This window comes from Theobroma cacao, chromosome 10, assembly GCF_000208745.1.
Source record: "Theobroma cacao cultivar B97-61/B2 chromosome 10, Criollo_cocoa_genome_V2, whole genome shotgun sequence".
Taxonomy (NCBI): Eukaryota; Viridiplantae; Streptophyta; class Magnoliopsida; order Malvales; family Malvaceae; genus Theobroma; species Theobroma cacao.
In genome coordinates, this window is record NC_030859.1 from 21,086,643 (window position 1) to 21,105,657 (window position 19,015).

Genomic DNA, 19,015 nt, shown 5'->3' on the forward strand with positions numbered 1-19,015 from the left:
ACCATAATTGTTAAATGATGTCGCATTCACTTCAGAGAATGGAGATATTTATAATTTTTTTTATTAGTAACTCATTTGTCACATTCACTTCAGGGAATGGACATTATGATTTTTTATTAATAGCTATATAATAGCAAATTCACTTTTCAATTAAGAGATAGAATATAATATGTATTATATGATAGTAAAATTCATATTAATATAATATATACTATATAATAGTTAAATTCATATTAAAGTTGATTTTTAGGAAATGAAAATACCAAAGAGATATTAAGTTACTTACCTGATTTGCTAAAACTAAAGATCAAAACCTAATTATTGAAATCCTTTTAAAGCTTTGAAATGATGAAAAAATAATAATAACAACACTTAGTTGATTTACTAAAACCAAAAATCAAAGACTAATAATTGAAATCTTTTTGAAGCTTGAAATAATTGAAACTTCGATTTTGAGATGCTCATGAAAACTAAATAATATAAAAACTTGAGAGATTAGAGAATCGTGCTGATAACGTGTTATGAAATAAATTTTAAAAAAACAAATAAAGATAACTTGAAAGAATAATTAAATAGAAGAAAGAAAGTGTTTAAGGAGAGAAAAGAGATCTTTATTGAATTGTATCTTTACAAATGAAGTGAAAGAGTCTATTTATAGGCTGACAACCTCTTGAATCATAATTCTAATTTATATCTATCTAAGAGTTCAAATCATATTATATTTCTTGTATCTTGCCTTTTAGGCTGTTTGACTTGGTCTGCACTTATTGAGTCACAATATAATGGACATTCACATATTTATTCATAATATAATTTTTATTTTTAAATTTTTTTATTAAAAAAACCATCCCCTAATGCTTTATGGGATCATCCACGAGCACCGATCGAGTGCTCCTCAACTTGGTGCTCTAGGGAGCATTGTTTTTGTGCTCCTTGGGTAGCACCATTCGCATATCCCCCAGGGAGCACAGATCTAATGCTCCTTGGGAAGTATCGATCTTGGAAGCACCAGATCTGGTGCTCTTTGAGAAATTCGGTCAGATCTGAGCCAGATCTGGCCACAGGATGGCCAGCCAAGGTATAAAACATTGTCAACTAATCTTAAAAAATTAAAAAAAAAGAAGATATTTTAGATATTTCAATCTAAATATTAGCACCATTTAGTTATTTGGGACTAGATGTTCATTTTACAAACTAATGGATACGTATATAATTATGATTAAAAGTTATGAGTAATAGAGTACTTTATCATAAAATTTAAATTAATCTTATCATTCGTGTTAGGCACTATACAAGTAGCTCCACTAGATGTAAAGTATCTCTAAATAACTTTTTTTCGACAATAGTTGCGGAGCATTCGCATCTTTTTCAAATATTGAAAATGTTTGTAAAATATCAACGACATGTGTGTGACTCAACGAAGACAGACTATTCATTGTTATCGTTTTCACAACTCGAATAGCATTGCTATCTATGGTACCAAACTCCAATGCTTTATAATCCTCAATATACACAAATAGCAAATTCCCAATTAGACAAATTTAACCTCTTTTTGTTATCCAACCAAGTATTTTTCTCCACCATTATGAAAATCATATCAACGCCAACATCTGCAACATTAATATAACAACAATTCTATGGAGTTTGATGACACTTTTGCGGTTGAGGAGTTGGAGGATGTCAGCTCTGTTGTTTAATTTTCTACTTATACAAGTATACGTATCGAACAGATAATATAATGGCAAGTAAAGTGTCGATTCTATAAAAAATTGATATAAAATTTTATTAAATATTAAAATTATAACAATTTAATTTTATCCAAACAATCGAAATCAATTAATTAAACTAAAAATTAAATAAAACTAAATCACAAATAAACTAAACTAAAAATCACAAGAATAATAAATAAAGAAAAATCAATCTAAATAAGTTTAGGATTACAATACGCTTCACACTTTATTTAAATCTTACTTCTCTCTTAACTTATTTCAATGTATTGAATTGCTAACTTACAGTCCTTAATTATTTATAAAGTTCTTTCGAAACTCTTATAAAAATATCTATTTTAATCAAAACACTGTATTCTTATGTGAATTTTAATCAAAACTTCGTAGAGGAGGAATTTCTTTTTGGGTTTTTAGTGTATTGCATGAAAGCTCCTTTAGTTTATATGATTTGCTTTTGCCTCAATATAATTTATACTATTAGCAAATAGGCCAAAACCAATTTTCACATTCTTTCAAACAGAATTAATTAGATATATCGGAAGTTGCCTCCCAAAATCCAAATTTGGTTAAAGAAAGAAAAAATCCAAAAACCTATTAAGGCAAAAAGTGAGAGACTTGGATCCTTAACCTTTTAAAAATGAAATTATTTCGTTAAAATTAACCTGTGACACATGTAAATATTTCATTAACATTTTTTTATATTTTTTCTTAATTATTACAAAATAATATAACAAAAAAATCAAAATAAAATGAGTTAAAAATGTAAAGGATTTACGTAAAATAATTCAAAAATTAAAAATTACAATGAAACCAAAATATGTTAAGTCGGGCATCCAGAAGAACCAAACTTCCTTTTCAAGTAATTATACAATTCATTCATTTATTCTTGGTTGATAGGCAAATGGGACATTTTCTTTATACAAAACAGAACACTTTATCTTTTTTTTTTTTGACACTTTTTAACACATTACAATGGGAAACAGAGGAATTCTGTTTTTGGATTTTTAGTGTATTGCATGAGAGCCTCTTTAGTTTATATGATTTTGTTTTTGGTCAAAAGTACTTAAATAGTCTCTTTGTTCATTCGTTCTCGTAAAATTAGCCTTACTCAAAATCTAATCAATTTAGTCTTTTAATTTTGAAAATTGTAATAATTTAATATCTTCCTCTTAAGTCGTCAAAATTTGTCATTAGAGGTGATGATGTTAGTGTTGACGTGATAGTGTTAGGTGGCATTGGTATAATGACATGGTAGTGCTACATGACACTAAGATGTGGCAGGTCGAGAAAAAAATTTCAAAAAATATATAAGTCACGTTATAAGAATTAAATTAAATAAAAATGTACAATTTATGAATTAAATTGAATAAAATCGAAATATTTATGAACTAAATTGAATTTAAAAAATATTTGAAAAATAAAAATATTTTAGGTAGATGATATATATATTTATTTATTAATAAACCAAATGTTTGACCTATTAAAGAAATAAATATAACTATTTTTTTATTTGATTATTTGATTCATAATAAGTGCATTAATTTATTACAAAAGTTAAGTTTGATTTCCTTTCAATAAAAAAATTTTAATATTTTATAGAGTTATTTTTATGAATATCATGATTAAAATCATTATCACCTAAATTTTTTTATTAAATTCGATATTATTTTTAATGAGATTGTTTCATAATCCGATTTAATTGTCTTTTTCTAATATATGCATTAAAAAAAATCAAAGTAAGTCAGCCTTGAGAGAAATCTCTTCCTCCTTTCACTCTTCCGCTCTTGGACAAACACTTGGCAAGTAAATACTGCAGCTCGCAACACAATAAAAATGGCGAGTATCGAGACCAATCAAGTTGCCATGACCCTCTAAAATGACAGACAAGCCATCAACTAGGAGAGCACACGATGAGGTATCCAAGTGTTGGAGCAGAGGAAAATTTGCAGCAAGCAAGGATGCTTCTGTCTCTTCCAAAAACCCAAATAACTTCATTTTAGGGATGCGTTTGCAGTGAGTAGCAAGATATTCCAGCATCACAGGACTACAAACCACTCTCCTCAAGTCCCTCCAATGAAGTGCAGTGTGTTTGGCTTATACAAACAGATGGTAACGAAGGCAAGCTGCCCATCAAAGGGGTTTACAGGCAAAGAAATAATCACCTTAGAGCAATGTAGATGTAGTAGTTTAGAGGCAAAGAATATAGATTGGTTTCCGGGAGAATGAGCTTGGCGATGCTGGTATTGTTATCCAACAGCAGCTGCTTCACACAATAGAGAAGCATGCATGCTGTGGTGAAACTTGTCATGCTTATCAAATGCAGTGGAAAATTGTAAGAGTTTATGACTTTATATATGTACTTATAATTTCTGGTCGTTTTCTTTGATAGGGCCAAGAGTTTGGGGTTTTCATGTATTTTAGTTCAATGTAATTTACTATTAACAAATAGGCCTCAGCAATTTTCACATGCTTTCAAACAAAGTTGGCTCCCAAAATCCAAATTTGATTTAAAACAAAAAAAAAAAACCCAAAATCTATTAAGGCAAAAAGGAATAGACTTGGATCTTTAACCCTTCAAAAAATGATTTTATTTTACTTTGTTTATTAAATTATTTCCTTAAAATTAAATCGTAACATATCATGTAAACATTTCAGTAACATATTTTGTATAATTTTTTTAATTATTAATGGAATAATTTATTAAAAAATAAAATAAAATTGCTTAAAGAAGTGAAAGATTTACTTTTAGAAGAATTCAAACATTGAAAGCTAAGGTAAAACCAAAATAATCACAAGTTAAGAGTCATGGATGAAATTTGTCCAAAGGGCTCACAATCTTTCACATGAAATCAAAAATATTAATAAAATCAAACATGAACATGTGCTGCACCATAAAATTGGAGTCAATCTTGTTATTTTGTTCACACTCACTAATACAAATAAGTCATATTTTATTACACTTCTCCCACAAAAAGAAAGCCATTTCTTTATAAAACAGAACACTGAACAGAGCTCAAGACAGAGGAAAAAGAGAGAGAGAGAGAGAGAGAGGATGGGCAACAACCGAGAATACATTTGCTTTTCGAAAGATCTGATTGGAAATGGGTGTTTTCAGAAACTGACATTTGTAGTAATAATATATTGGAGCTGCTTTTTGATAAGCCAAGTGGGTGGTTCCATCCATGAATATCAAAATGAAAGCTTTATCCGCCGTTCCAATTCTTTCTTCTTCCATGGTGGAAGTGAAGGCCTTTATGCTTCGAAGCTCCACATTGATCCTGACAGAAAGGGTTCTTCTTCTTCTGAAGAAAACCACTCCAATGGCAAGTCTTTTATCAGGTCATCATTGCTTTTCTTTCCCTTTTCTGTTCTTTTTTTTTTTTTCCATCAATGAAAGTTTTTTCCCTTCTTTGATCTGTTTCATTTTCTGGGGAATTTTTTTAAATCTGTTTTCCTTTCCAAGTTTCATCTTTTCTTCACTTGTTTGATTGGAAAATGATTCATTGTAGGGTTATCTTTAGTTTGATGATTCTCAGTCTAATACTTTGTAATCTGATTTTCAACAATGCTAACAATGTCATCAATTTTTGTGGGCTTTTATTTTGTTTTTCTTTGTGATTATTTTTGGGTTCGTTTTAACTAATGGGCACTGCTTTTTTCATGATTAGATTTGTTTTTTTTTTGGTGGATAAAAATTATCATTAGTTATGTAGTGGGGTGATGTAAACCGACAATGTGCTAGCTTTCATGCACTGTTTGGGTTAGAAAACCCACCTCATAAACTGTTGCATGTTTTTGTCATGAGCTTCATCATTTGTTTTCTAATGATTTTGTTCATGTTGGGTTTGAAAACTGTGGATCTTTGGTAGGGGACCATTATCACTTTCCTCTGTTTTCTTTTGTGACTGTGACAGGAGAAAGGAAATGTACTTCTGTTATGTTTTACTGAATGAGTGTCAGCAAGAATTTTACAGTGTCAAAATTATCTCATGCCTTACTGAGATTCACAGTGTGCATTTGGAAAATGTTTCATTTGGTGATATCTGTGTAGGTTAGGCATGAGCATCAACGTTGCAATTATTGAAAAATTGGGCCAAAACTGTCTCTACTATAATTATAGGACATTGTTATATTTGATGCTTACAGACTTTCAGTCTAGGTGTCGATTGATTGGGAAATCAAATTTTCCTTTGTTGTTCAGGAGTACTTCAGCACTATTATCTTCTATTGAAACTTACAAATTTTTTTCTGTTTGATGTTTGTGTAAATGAGTCCATCTATCATATGCTCAAGACACTATGTTGGTGAATTTGGATATTTAGGCACACCATCATTTCATTCCAGTCTCTATGGCAGAGTGTCAAAATAACCAATATATTCATTTCTCAGATACAAATTAAAACCATTCTGCAACTTCTATTGTATCTTTGATTCCATATCATTTTCAGGTTTGAGTCGATCATCTTTCGAAGAACAAAAGAGTCTGCTGAAAAGAAGAATGAGATGCAGCAAAAAACGGGATTGGTTGAAGCTATAATAGTTGATGTAAAAGACAGGGAGAAAATTGGAGGTTCTTATTTGCATTCTTCTGCAATATGCTGCACTCCAGATCTTTCTAAGGACAGATCCTGCAAGTTAGGGGAGGTGATCATCCACCAAGATCCAAATAACCCTAATAGTCCACAACGAATACAAACCTTCTTTGAAGGAAAAAATGAAGAGGCTAGTATGGTGCTTCAAACCGTTGAGATCAATCGTACTGGAATGTACTATTTGTATTTCATGTTTTGTGATCCAGAACTCACAGGCATGCTGATCAGTGGAAGAACTGTCTGGAGAAATCCAGAAGGTTATCTTCCAGGAAAGATGGCACCACTAATGACATATTTTGGATTAATGTCTCTCGCATACCTTGTTCTAGGTGTTGTCTGGTTTTTGTGGTTTGTTCAATACTGGAAAGATATAATCCAACTGCACTATCACATTACAGCGGTGGTTGGTCTGGGAATGTGTGAAATGGCTTTATGGTACTTTGAATTTGCCAATTTTAATGCAACTGGAAGCAGACCAATGGGAATCACACTTTGGGCAGTTACCTTTAGTGCTATAAAGAAGACTGTCTCCCGTCTTCTTCTTTTAGTGGTTTCCATGGGCTATGGTGTTGTGCGGCCAACCCTAGGAGGTATAACCTTCAAAGTTCTCCTTCTTGGTCTTACATACTTTGTCTTTTCAGAAGTGCTTGGGCTGGTTGAAAATCTAGGGAATATCGATGACTTAACTGGAAAAGCAAGGATATTTCTTGTTCTACCCGTTTCTCTGTTGGATGCGTGCTTCATAGTTTGGATCTTTTCTGCATTGTCCCAAACTCTAGAAAAGCTTCAGGTAGCGCCATGCTTATCTTTTCCGTGTTATCAACTTGTAGACCTTAGCCTGGACTGCCCCTTTTGGCTCTATGAAAGTGAATAATTATATGTCTTGTGGTTATTAGTTATACACTGTATCTGAGCATATTTCACATCTTTCTCAGACATGGCACCTGAATCTTGGTTGCACAGTGCTATAAACTGTAGACTTAATTTACTAAAGCCTTCTCAGCTGCACTATAATCATTTTTCTATAGAATTTGATGTGCCTTCCCATAGTTTGAATCCATTCTGCGTCTTGATACTGGTTAATTTAGTTGTTGCTTGTTTTAAGCAGTAGTTGAAAACCCAGTAGACATAGGAATGATTAAGCAGCTTGCATTTCTGAATCCAGTACATTTTGTTTTCCATTTGATTGATTTAACATTTAATGATTCTCCCCCACCCCCCTCCCTCCTTTTTTTTTAACCACAGATTAGAAGGAGCATGGCCAAGTTTGCTCTCTACCGGAAGTTTACCAATTCACTGGCAATATCAGTGCTGCTCTCCATTGCTTGGATTGGTTATGAGGTTGTTTAATACATTTCTCCTTCGCTATATAAGTTTTCTTGATTGTTTTATGTCTTCTATCCTCCATCCAAACACGAGGCCTACCGATTCGAAGGAAGCTAGTACTTGTTGGACTATATAAATCTGAAATTCCCCAATTCTCGGCTTCTTTTAACAGTCATCTGTATATGCTCTGAACATTCAAATGAATATCAGAATATATTCTCATTATTGTAGGAGTCGTAGGCATTCAATCAAGCTTCTGATACGTGTTGTTTCAGTTGTATTTTAATGCAGCCGACCCATTAAGTGAACTGTGGCAAAGAGCCTGGGTAATCCCAGCTTTCTGGAATCTGCTTGCATTTGTACTTTTGATAGTGATATGCATTCTATGGGCTCCATCAAACAATCCAACTAGGTAATCCCTGGAACTTGTCACTTAGTGCTACTTGCTTAACTTCACTTAGGTGATATTTTTGTTGGCAATGAGAAATTTAAATGCACTTCTTTTGATAAAAAGAATTGTTACCTTTCAAAAAAAGGAAAAATGATAAGACGAATTGTTTACATGTATTGTTTAAGAGGACAAATGAGCTAGAGATCTGATAAATGAATTGTGGATGCTTTTATCATATTTATATGAAACAATGCTTGTCACATTTGGTGGCAGATATTATTTTCATCTTGAAACATGTCTTTTTTTTTAAAATAAAAAAAAACTAGTTATTATTCACAATGGCATAGATCTTGGTTGTCTCTTTGAAGTGTGAACATCTCTGTGTTAGGTGCATGCCGAAGGGACAAGTATTAGCTTTAATGAGTAATTACATGTACAAGTCTGGAAAAAATGGGAGGTCTTTAGAATTGTGAAGTTTGAACCACTCTCGGGGTTGCTTAATTGCTTTATTAACCTTAAGCAGTTTTGTGCTTTCCTGGGCCAATTACGTGGAATCTGGGATTTAAGTGAGCTAGTCGGGTTTACTTAAAAAGGTTTAGGGTAATGTCTTAGAAATCTCTTGAGCCCCTGTTTGCGTCTAGAATATCAGCATCATAGGCTCTAGTACTCTACAAGGTTAGGTTTCACAGACTCTACTCTATACTTGCGGCTTGGCTCTGCTACTTGACATATTGGCCTTTAGTACATTACATTTTTTAATTCTTTTGAGAAAATAAGCACTTTACTGAATATGGATATTTAAGGACTTCAGAACAATTTCTTGTAGCATATATTATTTACTTTCCTTTCTAACCACCTTTAATCAAGATAGTTGATTTGTTATGTGGTGTGCAGATATGCATATTCTGAGGAAACAGGGGATGACCTTGAAGAGGAGGGTATCTCACTCACTGGCACGAGTGTTATATTGGCAGGAGAATCAGCAACCAAGCCGGAAAGGAAGGAAAGGAAGGTGTCAACTGCAGATTTATTTGGGCTTGTGGAAGAGCTTGAGGAGGATAAAAGAGAATAGTGAGCACTTCTTCTTCTTCCTATGTCCCAAAATGAACTTAAAGATCATCTAGCATGCATATACACAATTTGCCCCCACACTTCTTCACATATGATTACTCTCATACTTTTTTGTTCACGGAAGAAGGCTGTAAGGGGGATGAATAAAGGTTGTTATTGGGATTAAGAGCAAAGTCACCCCCCTATTCCAATATACTCAGAAAAGATACATTGCACATTGTTTAGGCACTTAAGGCTTTTACAACTGGGTAGAGCCTTTGTGAATCATTTGTGGAAACAGCATTCATACTGGACATTCTTTGACCAATGTAACTTTAGTTTAATCTCCTGCTGAGGTTTAAACTTCATGGAATGGATTGAATTTGGCTCAATTTGGTATTGTCCCCATCATTTTTGCAAAATTGTTATAATAAAATAAGTGGAGAGTCTCTTGTACTCTGTTTTGATCGTAAAAGATACTGAAATTCAGATCATACACACGTATTCTGTTGTCTACTGATCTTCAAAATAACTAGGTTGCTATTGATGCAATAAGATTAAAAGTTAAAGAAATGCGTCAATTTCATAATCACCTTCTTTCTTTTCCATATTCCTGCCAAGGCTGTGTAATATCTCATAGATCTCCATTGTTCTCAGGGATGATGAATCTCCTGAGAAGAAAACATCAACCTTATTCCTCAGTTCAATCCAACTACATCCGGGGTTTTTCTTCAATCCCCTTTCTTTCATTGTTGCTCGTATGTTTGCAGCCTGGTCCTGTAATCCAGCTTCTCCGTACAAATGTAACAGTTGAACATAATTGCTGCCCCTGCTTGGTTCCACTTTCAGCAAGTTATGAGCTGCCAGTTCACCAAGCTCCACATTAGAATAGGCTCGGCAGGCACACAATAAACTCAACCAAACACTCCTGTTAGGTTCCATAGGCATGGTTTTTACAAAATTATAAGCATCCTCCAAGCGTCCGGCGCGGCCCAGGAGATCAACAATGTTTACATAATGCTCCATTTTACGTTCAATCCCATGCTCCACAGTCATGGACTGAAATATATATTGGCCTTCATCAACCAAACCAGCATGATTGCAAGATGAAATCAGGGAAAGAAAAGTAACGTCATCAGGTGTTATTCCACAGTTCTTCATCTCATCAAATAATGACAATGCTCGAAGGCAATCTCCATGAGATCCATAACCAGCGAGCATGCAATTCCATGAAACCACATCTTTCTGAGACATGTTCTGAAATATATAGTCTGCATATTTTAAGAATCCGCACTTAATATACATATCGATCAATGCATTCTCCAGCTGAATATCAGATTGAACCTCTAGTCTAATAAGATATCCATGGATTATCTTTCCGTTAAGTAAAGCTGCTATGGATGAAACTGCAGCAAGAACAGTTGTAATGGACACAGAGTCTGGATAAAAACCATGCTGAACTATTGTAGAAAAAAGCTTTATCGACTGGTCAGGTAGGCTGTTTCGGCAATAGCATGACATGATGGTATTCCAAGCAACAAGATTTTTATGTGGCATATGGAAGAACAAATTTTCAGCCATATCTGGGAAACCAAATTTTGAATACATATCAACAAGGGAAGTAGCCACAAAAACATCTGCCTCCAAACCACTTTTAACAACATAACCATGGATCATGCACCCCAAATCTACATTCTCTAGTCCTGTACAAGCGCTAATGACACTTGACATAGTATCAGAATCTGGCCTTACTCCATTTGCATCCATTCCTCTAAAACAATCTAAAGCTTCTCTGAATTTCCTATTTTGACAAAAACCTGATATCATGGATCCCCAAGCAACCACGTCCTTTTCCCTCATTGCGCCAAGAACTGAATTACCATCATAAACACTCCCACACTTGCAGTACATGGTCACTAGCGCACTCTGTACAGAAGCACTACTCTCTATAGGTCTTTTGACTAATTCTGCATGAACTGACCTCCCAACATTATATATTCCAATCATACTGCTACATGATAAAACGTTAGACATCGTAAAAGAATCAGGGGTTATTACATTATATCTCATCTTGTTGTAAACTTCAAAAGCAGCATAAGAATATCCATTGCAAGCGAAAGTTGATATCATAGCATTCCATACTTCAATTCCTTTATCCAATACCTGATAGAAAACCTTTTCTGCATCTTCAACAAATTGGCATTTTCCATACATGGTCAAAAGTGACGTATAAACAAAATGGTTATTTTCAAATCCCAATTTGATCAAATCACAATGAACTTGCCTCCCAAAAGCCACAACATCACCATACCCACATGCACTCAAGGTACTAGTAAACGACTCCGATACAAGCTTGACATTCTCACATTTCACTAGAGAATACAACTTTAAGCTCCACTCCCACAATCCATTCTTAAAAAACCCACCAATCATCACATTCCAGACCACCACATTGCTCTTATCTTCCAAATAATCAAATACACACCAAGCCTCCATTATTCGACTACAACTCAAATACGTATCAATCAATGCAGTTTCCAAAAATGGGTCACTCTTAAACACGTTCCTAACAATGTAACCATGAATTTGCTTTCCTTCTTTGTACCCCAAAACACCGAGAAGAATAGAGAGTGAGTAAGCATCAGGAAGTACCCCAAACGCCTGCATCCTGTAAAAATGAGCCAAACCCTTCTTTATTAGACCAAACTTAACAAACCCATCGAGCAAAGAATTCCAAAAGGTGACATCTTCAACAAAAACTTCTCTTTCAACCACTTTTTCAAACACATTAACTGCATAAGAAAATAACCCACATTTTACATACATATTTATAAGTGAAGTAGTGATAAAAGGGTCAAACTGGAGACCCAATTGGATGATTGTGGAATGGAGGGTTTTGCCATAGGTAAGGTCAGAGACGAAAGTGGAAGCTTTAAGAAGAGAGGGGAAAGTGAATTTTGTTGCTGTAAGTGGGGAAACAGAGTACAGCTGCAAGGCTTTAGTGTATTGGCCTTGTTGAATAAAGGCTTTGATGCTGGAGTTAAGCAAGGCTGGGGAAAGATGGGAGCTTTCATAATTAGAAAGTTGGCGTGACAGGCGTAGAGTTGGACGCATTTCTGCATCGTTGCAGCTCTCTGCATGAGAAACAAACAACAGAATGCTAGCTTAGAAACTACTTAAACTACCCAAAGTCCCCATAGGCGAAGAACCACAATTATATTTGCATTTTCTTCATTTTTTATTTAATAGGATTAATATACATTTTATTATTGATTTTTATTTTTTTAATACCATCTAGGAATAGAAATCAAAGGCTAAAATAATAAAAAAAACCCTGTAATCCAACTTTTATTTTTATTGTACCCGATTAATTTTTTTTATCCAATTGAACTCTTATTTTTTTATTTTATTCAATTGAGATTATTACTTTTATTCGTATTTAATTAAGCTTTTATCTTTGTATTTTACTTAATTGAATGATTATTTTGTTTATAACATTATCATTACTTGTATATGTAAAGTCTGACGAGATGTATTGATATTGAAATTCTTATTGTGACTAGTGACATGACACGTCATATCATAAGAAATAAGACTTCATGTACCCTGGCCTTGTTCCCCCCCTGACAAGGGGAAACATTGCTGCAAGCAAATGAAGACTGAAGAACTAGGGATTGATGTGAAGTCACCTTGTCCTGAGACTATGGTGGCAGATAAGTTGACTCAGTTCAAGGACCAAATTCCCTTGAAAAACTTCCTTGTAAATGATCATCCTATTATTTTGAATAAGATCTATAAATGATGATGCTATGTGAAGGAATTACATGACTGTTAAAAGAATAATAATACAAGCCCTTCATCAGTTTCATACAAGGTGGTGAAGGTGAGAGCTAGGAATATGCTCTAATTATGACAGCTTGTATATCCACCATTTGTTACATAACTTACTACCTTTACCACCTGCCTCTAACCAATTTCACAATCAGTTTTCTCATGTTAAATTCCTGTTTTACTGGCAACTTTCCTCTTTTTGTGAAGTCCCATCTGCCTCTGATCCCTCTTCCTCTTTTTTGACTGATTTTGGAATGATTTTCCAACCAAGGATGGCTGCTCTTTCAATGCAAAACTTTTCGCAACATGCCCCAAGTGAAGTTTCTTCACCATGAAAATTCTTTTAAGGTCTCCACGATGGGCTGTGTATGCACGGACCCAAGAGCAAAATGCATTCTTCGCTAGTTTCTTGATCTTTGGCTGCGAAACAGTACCGGGGAAAACTTTATTATGGAGCACACAAAAGTAAAGCTAAGAATTATTTTAAAAAAATAATTATTGTTGCATCTGCCAAACATATGGAACTTGAGAAGAAGAAAACAGAAAGAATATCCTGAAATTAAGACAGGCAATGATTTATCTCAAGAAATAACTCACCCCTCATTCATTGAAGCTCACTACAAAAAAACAAAGTATCTCTGATCAAACAAGGCTCTATTTCACAGGCTTGACCAACACACCAGAAAATTATGTCAAGAGCATTCAATATTTGGGAAAAACTAGCTTAAACTTAACCAGATGAATAAAAAAGACTACAAGAATCACCTAATTAGGCTTATACTGTCATGACAGCCTTGTTGAGTTAATGGCATGTCTATCCCCACACGAAATTATAAAGTCATCTGTCCTGAAATCTAGCATGATATGCTATGAATAAAAGTGCATATTGATTTCTGAATAGATATAACTGCTAGATTCAAGCACTCTTTTTAAATGATTGTCCACTACGTAGGATGCTATTACTCTCGATGGACCATCTTTCAGAAAAGTGTGTTCCAATCGAGAAGTTATTTCCCAATTAGGAATCCAAATTCAAGGCATCTTTCATTCATAGCAAACCATTTGAAGCTCAACGCTATAGTTTAGGTAAATCAACTTGACATGCACTTTCTTTTTTTCAGACAAGTACAGTGTTTGACCAGATACTTTTGTTTTCAAAAAACTGCAGTACATCCTTCTCACAGTGTCAGTAAGAGCATAACTAATTAATTAAAGATTACTTCATTTCCTTACTTTTCCTATAATAAATCAAAGACAAAACTTTATCACAGCTTAAAATGGCAAATGAGCAATATCAAACAATTATTTATACCAGAGACAGTCAAAATAGGCACAAATGAGATGAGAAGTGTGGATCTAAAAACCTTTTTTTCAAAATCAAACAATTTCAAAGGTAGTGAGGAAGACAAAGTCAATAACTCTAGAGAAGAAGCCATGGAAAAAAGATGCACAAAAAGAGTTCAGAAAATATAAGGGCTAAATAAGATCAATAGAAGAAGTCATACCTCAGACAAAATATATGATTCAAGCTCCTTCTGAAGTGATACCACCCAGGGATGTGATTCTAATGAAACAAACTTCTTGACACGGTGTGTTTGACCATGCAATGGGAAAGAATCTAATATTTTGAGGAGTGGATACTCTGTCAATGACACACCATGTTTCTCAAGGTCTTGCAAGTAATCCACTTCTATTGGCTGTAGAAAAAGTAAGGATTCTCCTCTTTCACCCAGCCGAGCAGTCCTACCTACTCTGTATCAAAGATTAAAGGTAGCATCAAACTCTAATGGACTATATACATTAGTTCAACAAGAATTTGGACATAAGGGCTGGGACATCTATCTGCTAATTTAGACATGCTTAACAAGCTAGATACAAAGTAATGAATTGCATATGCTGAAGTAAACCATCCATTATAGAACATAATTAGATTGTTAACCAAAAATACATAGCACAGAAAGTTTTTATGTCAAAAAGCGACATTCACAAATGAGCACTTAGAAATCTGTTCAACCAGAAGCATCCAGGGCGAGAATCTAATTATAATGCTCTTTTCCTGAAGAAATGTGCATAAATGAGCACTTAGAATCCGTTCAAATAGTAAGCAAAGATTTGTGGATAGGCAATTATGCATCCGAAAGTAAGATACCAGTCAACATTCATTAGAATACACCAAAACAGTTGTGAAGTAAATATTGTTGCTAACTGAACAGATAAATATTTCCAAGCGAAGTCAGTTTGTAAATACCTATGTACATATTCAGTGGCCTCCCCTGGAGAATCATACTGTATGATACATCTAACTTTCGGAAAATCCAAGCCCCTAGCAGCAACATCTGTAGACACAAGAAGAGCTGACTTTTCTGTTTTAAAGGCACTAAAGGTGGTTCGTCTATCTTCCTGCTTCATATTCCCATGTAACCGAAAAGTTTTGCATTTCAGAAACTTCTGCTTAAGTTCTGCTTCAAATTGCGAGTAGGGTGACCACTGGAATTCACTCAACAGTGAATAGTGTAAATCTACTGCATCGCATGTTGAAAAGAATACCACAATCTGTAAAATGATCATTTGAGTCAAGAAGTTGAACAGTATATAATAGTACATATTGTTACAAAAGCCAACTTTCAGTAAACAAGCTAGGAGACAACAGAGGCAATGAACCAATCCTTTACACTTGAACAAGGTAAACTCACAGAAAGATATTTAAACAGTATAGGCAGTAAGCACCCAAAGTTACACTTTGTATTTGCAATTATTCTGGAAAATACAGATTAAAGGAGGCAAAAAAATATTGCTATGTCTGGTACAGCTATCAGAAAGAATCTCTTGATGCAAAATTGTACATATAATTAATAGTAATACACAAAAAAGTACAAAGACAAAACACAAGGATGCTTGAACAATGGGAATCGTTTTACATCATGTCAGGCCTCATACTAGCAAATTAGAATGCAATAAGTATCACAAATAGTAACCTTATCATCTGATTCAACAAAGTATTTCTCAGGAAATTGAAGGGCAAAGAGCCTTCGAGGCTCCAGTGATTGTAACAACAATTTAAATGAAAAAAAAATCGACACAAAATTTGATGTGTGAAAACTGATATCTTCTGCTTCCAATTTGAAGTGGTGAAAAACATCCTAAAGATGTCCAGGAAATATCAAGAAATTCCGAGATTACAGTATAGCCTTACCTTTTGGGAAGTTTCTCTCTCAAAGAGATGCTTTAGAATGGAAAGAAGGACGGCAAGCCGGGAACCGCAAGGTACTGCATACAGTTTTAATTAAGGTAGTTACATCAAGCTCTGAAAGGTCACCAAACGAGAGAGAGAGAGAGAGAGTAACTGTATACCTTTAACATATCTCTGAACCAATTGAGCTGGAAGCTTATAGTCTCCACTTGAAGAACTTACTAACTTGCTTGAATTATCAAGTTCTTCATCCTCATCAGATCCCAAAGATCTAGTTTGATCAAGTGATGGATTTTGCATCTTTGTGTTGTCAAGACCAATCATAACAGGATTTTCTAAACTAATTTTGGCAAGATGATTTACTTTTTCATTTAATGTAGCTGATAATAGCAAATTCTGTCTTTGAAATTCAGAGGATTTTCCCTTATGAGCAGATTCATTTGCCTTAGAACCCAAAAGATCCAATATCTCTTCAATATCTTTTCCAAATCCTAATTCCAGAATTCTGTCAAGATATGCATGCAGATTCAGTGGAGGTTTAAAAGAAACAGAAAGAGATAGATCGACTCATAATGAAACTTTAGATAGTACATACACCTGTCTGCTTCATCAAAGATTATCCAACGCAAACTTGTGTGCACAAAAGATGATGTATGTTTTAAGTGATCCAACAGGCGCCCAGGAGTTGCAATAAGAATAGAAATGCCTGAAATGAATTATATGAAACATTCGTGAGCCTAATTTTAAAGAGGAAATATATACATAAATATTGATCATAATGGAGATTACATACTTCAATACCTAACTTGCAGGTACATGATTGTATTGTATTAAACTGATTTTAATTTGTCTTTGATTCTCTTTAAAGAAGATAAGCAGCAAAATAAGAAAACAGGTGAACAGTGGCTAATACTCTGTCTAATCCTTTTCACTAACAAATAAAAATGATGGGAAAAGGGTAAAAGTCAATTCAATAACTAGAACCAGCTTTAAAAGATCATGGGTGGAGTAATTATCAAAAGGACTATATTATGAATTTGTCTAATGCTTTTATATTGGTACAGATGCTGTCCTTCAAACAACAACAATTGTTGATATAGCCACTCAAAGTAATGACACTAGACACACTTTCGTAGGTCCACCAAATTGAATTGGTGGGATCCTGCAATTACATGCTCTATGCAATTGAGAACTTCACCCAAAAACAGAAATTGTACCTTTACGCAGCCTGGCTTTCTCTTTATTCCTGTTTTCACCACCCATTACATAACCAGGAACAATCCAATGGAAACGATGCAATAACTTCTGCAGAATCTCATACACCTGCATGCATAACTCACGCGTTGGTACAAGGACCAACGCTATGACAAACATATCAAATTAATTATTCATGACTAAGCAAAAAGAGAGAAAAATGTTTAACTTTTTCATTCTTAAGCACATGGAAAAACCATATGCCATTGTGTGGTGCAATTCAACATGTACAAGGACATGAACTTAGTCTTTCATCGCAACCATTTAGTGGTAAAAGTCCTGAGTAGGACTGATTCTCATCACACACCACCCCCCCCCCCCTCCCCCAATCCCCCGGAGACCCAATTTCAGTGCACTATAACCAGACAATAAAATTGCATATAGCAGTGGCAATGAAAACAACATTCTGAACTTATAAAAATAATAAACATAGCTAAACATCCCATTAAAAGCATAAAACACATACCAAAAGTACCATGAGAGCGCTCAATTCGAGGACTACAACCCTGCAAGTGATGAACAATAGGAGCCAAATACGCTATTGTTTTGCCAGACCCCGTTTCTGCATTAACAAGTCTAGTACAATCTCCAATCAAGGACCCCAAAACCCAATACAGAACCATAAAAGTTGCACTTTAAAAATGCTATGGAAGGAAAAAAAACTTGCATTGAAAAACATTAAAATGCTAGAAACAACGACCAAAGGGATTTAAATATAAAAAAGAAACTTGCATTAAAAATGCTAACAACAACAAACCAATTGTGAAAAAAAATAGCAACTTGCATAGGGGCAAATGCTAAAAAAAACAACTCAATCACACAGGCATGAAAACTTGCATAGAAAAAATGCTAACAAGAAAAGGCCCAATTATGAAAAACAGAAATTTTGCGTTAAAAATGCTTAAAACAACAAACCCAATGATGGAAAAAAAAATCTTGCATTAAAAAATGATGAAAAACAATGGTAAAGTACAAAGGATACACATGTCGACCAGAGAGTATAACAGGAATAGATTGAGCTTGAACAAGAGTTGGAGCTTCAAAACCCAACCTTTCTGTTAAAGAATAAATAAAAATTCATTACATTGGGTATCGAAACAGTAAGATAATTACATTTACATGTCTATAAAACTTAAAACAGAAACAAAAACAAAACTAACCTCGGAGTTGGTCACACAAAGTGGAATGGAGGCCGAGGCTAGAGAAGGAACACGAAGCAAATATCTCTGACCCTTTGCTGTTTGAATTTTTACTCATTTTTTCGTCTTTTTCTTTGTTCGATTTTTGGGTTTTCTTCATCTTCTGGTTTGATGGTTAGGGTTTAAGGTTTTCCTTGCTTCTTTTCCAGTAGGGTTTACCATTAATACCAGAAAAAAAAAATAAAGGAAAAGGAATTAGAAAAACTGCGTCGTTTCATGTTTGTTGAATTGCGGGTAAATTACACTTATCCCTACAGTTTAACCATAATATTATTTTTGTACGCAAGAGTTTTTGAAATATTAAACAAGTTTCTAAATTTTAATCAATTAAAATTCTTTTGTGATTTAGATTTTTTTAAACCCAAATTGTAAAATTTCTTTTTTTTATTATTTACTATAATATTTTGATTTTTTTCCTAAATTTAAAGAAAGAAAAAGAAGTTGATGAAAGAGAT

General features: G+C 34.0%; 3 protein-coding genes across 4 annotated transcripts; 1 reads left to right on the plus strand and 2 right to left on the minus strand.

Moving 5' to 3' along the window:
• LOC18587430 (transmembrane protein 87B) lies at positions 4,657-12,794 on the plus strand. 2 transcript variants are annotated; one of them, XM_007011196.2, is made up of 6 exons: positions 4,657-5,066; positions 6,176-7,109; positions 7,565-7,660; positions 7,921-8,057; positions 8,931-9,107; positions 12,650-12,794. In XM_007011196.2, the coding sequence occupies exons 1-6, from the start codon at positions 4,780-4,782 to the stop codon at positions 12,711-12,713; spliced, it is 1,695 nt and encodes a 564-aa protein (XP_007011258.2). In that variant the 5' UTR covers positions 4,657-4,779; the 3' UTR covers positions 12,714-12,794. The 2 variants fall into 2 exon arrangements, with proteins under 2 accessions (XP_007011258.2, XP_007011257.2); XM_007011195.2 differs by lacking the exon at positions 12,650-12,794 and having other exon boundaries at positions 8,931-9,478.
• LOC18587432 (pentatricopeptide repeat-containing protein At2g40720) lies at positions 9,580-12,274 on the minus strand. The gene has a single exon (XM_018129389.1). It carries the CDS (start codon positions 12,198-12,200, stop codon positions 9,651-9,653), a length of 2,550 nt encoding a protein of 849 aa, XP_017984878.1. The 5' UTR covers positions 12,201-12,274; the 3' UTR covers positions 9,580-9,650.
• LOC18587431 (DEAD-box ATP-dependent RNA helicase 17) lies at positions 12,863-18,697 on the minus strand. Its single transcript, XM_007011197.2, has 10 exons — positions 18,522-18,697; positions 18,344-18,416; positions 17,828-17,937; positions 17,325-17,468; positions 16,705-16,813; positions 16,269-16,612; positions 16,111-16,184; positions 15,166-15,470; positions 14,423-14,669; positions 12,863-13,337 (listed from the first exon to the last, which is right to left on the minus strand). Exons 1-10 carry the CDS (start codon positions 18,658-18,660, stop codon positions 13,083-13,085), a joined length of 1,800 nt encoding a protein of 599 aa, XP_007011259.2. The 5' UTR covers positions 18,661-18,697; the 3' UTR covers positions 12,863-13,082.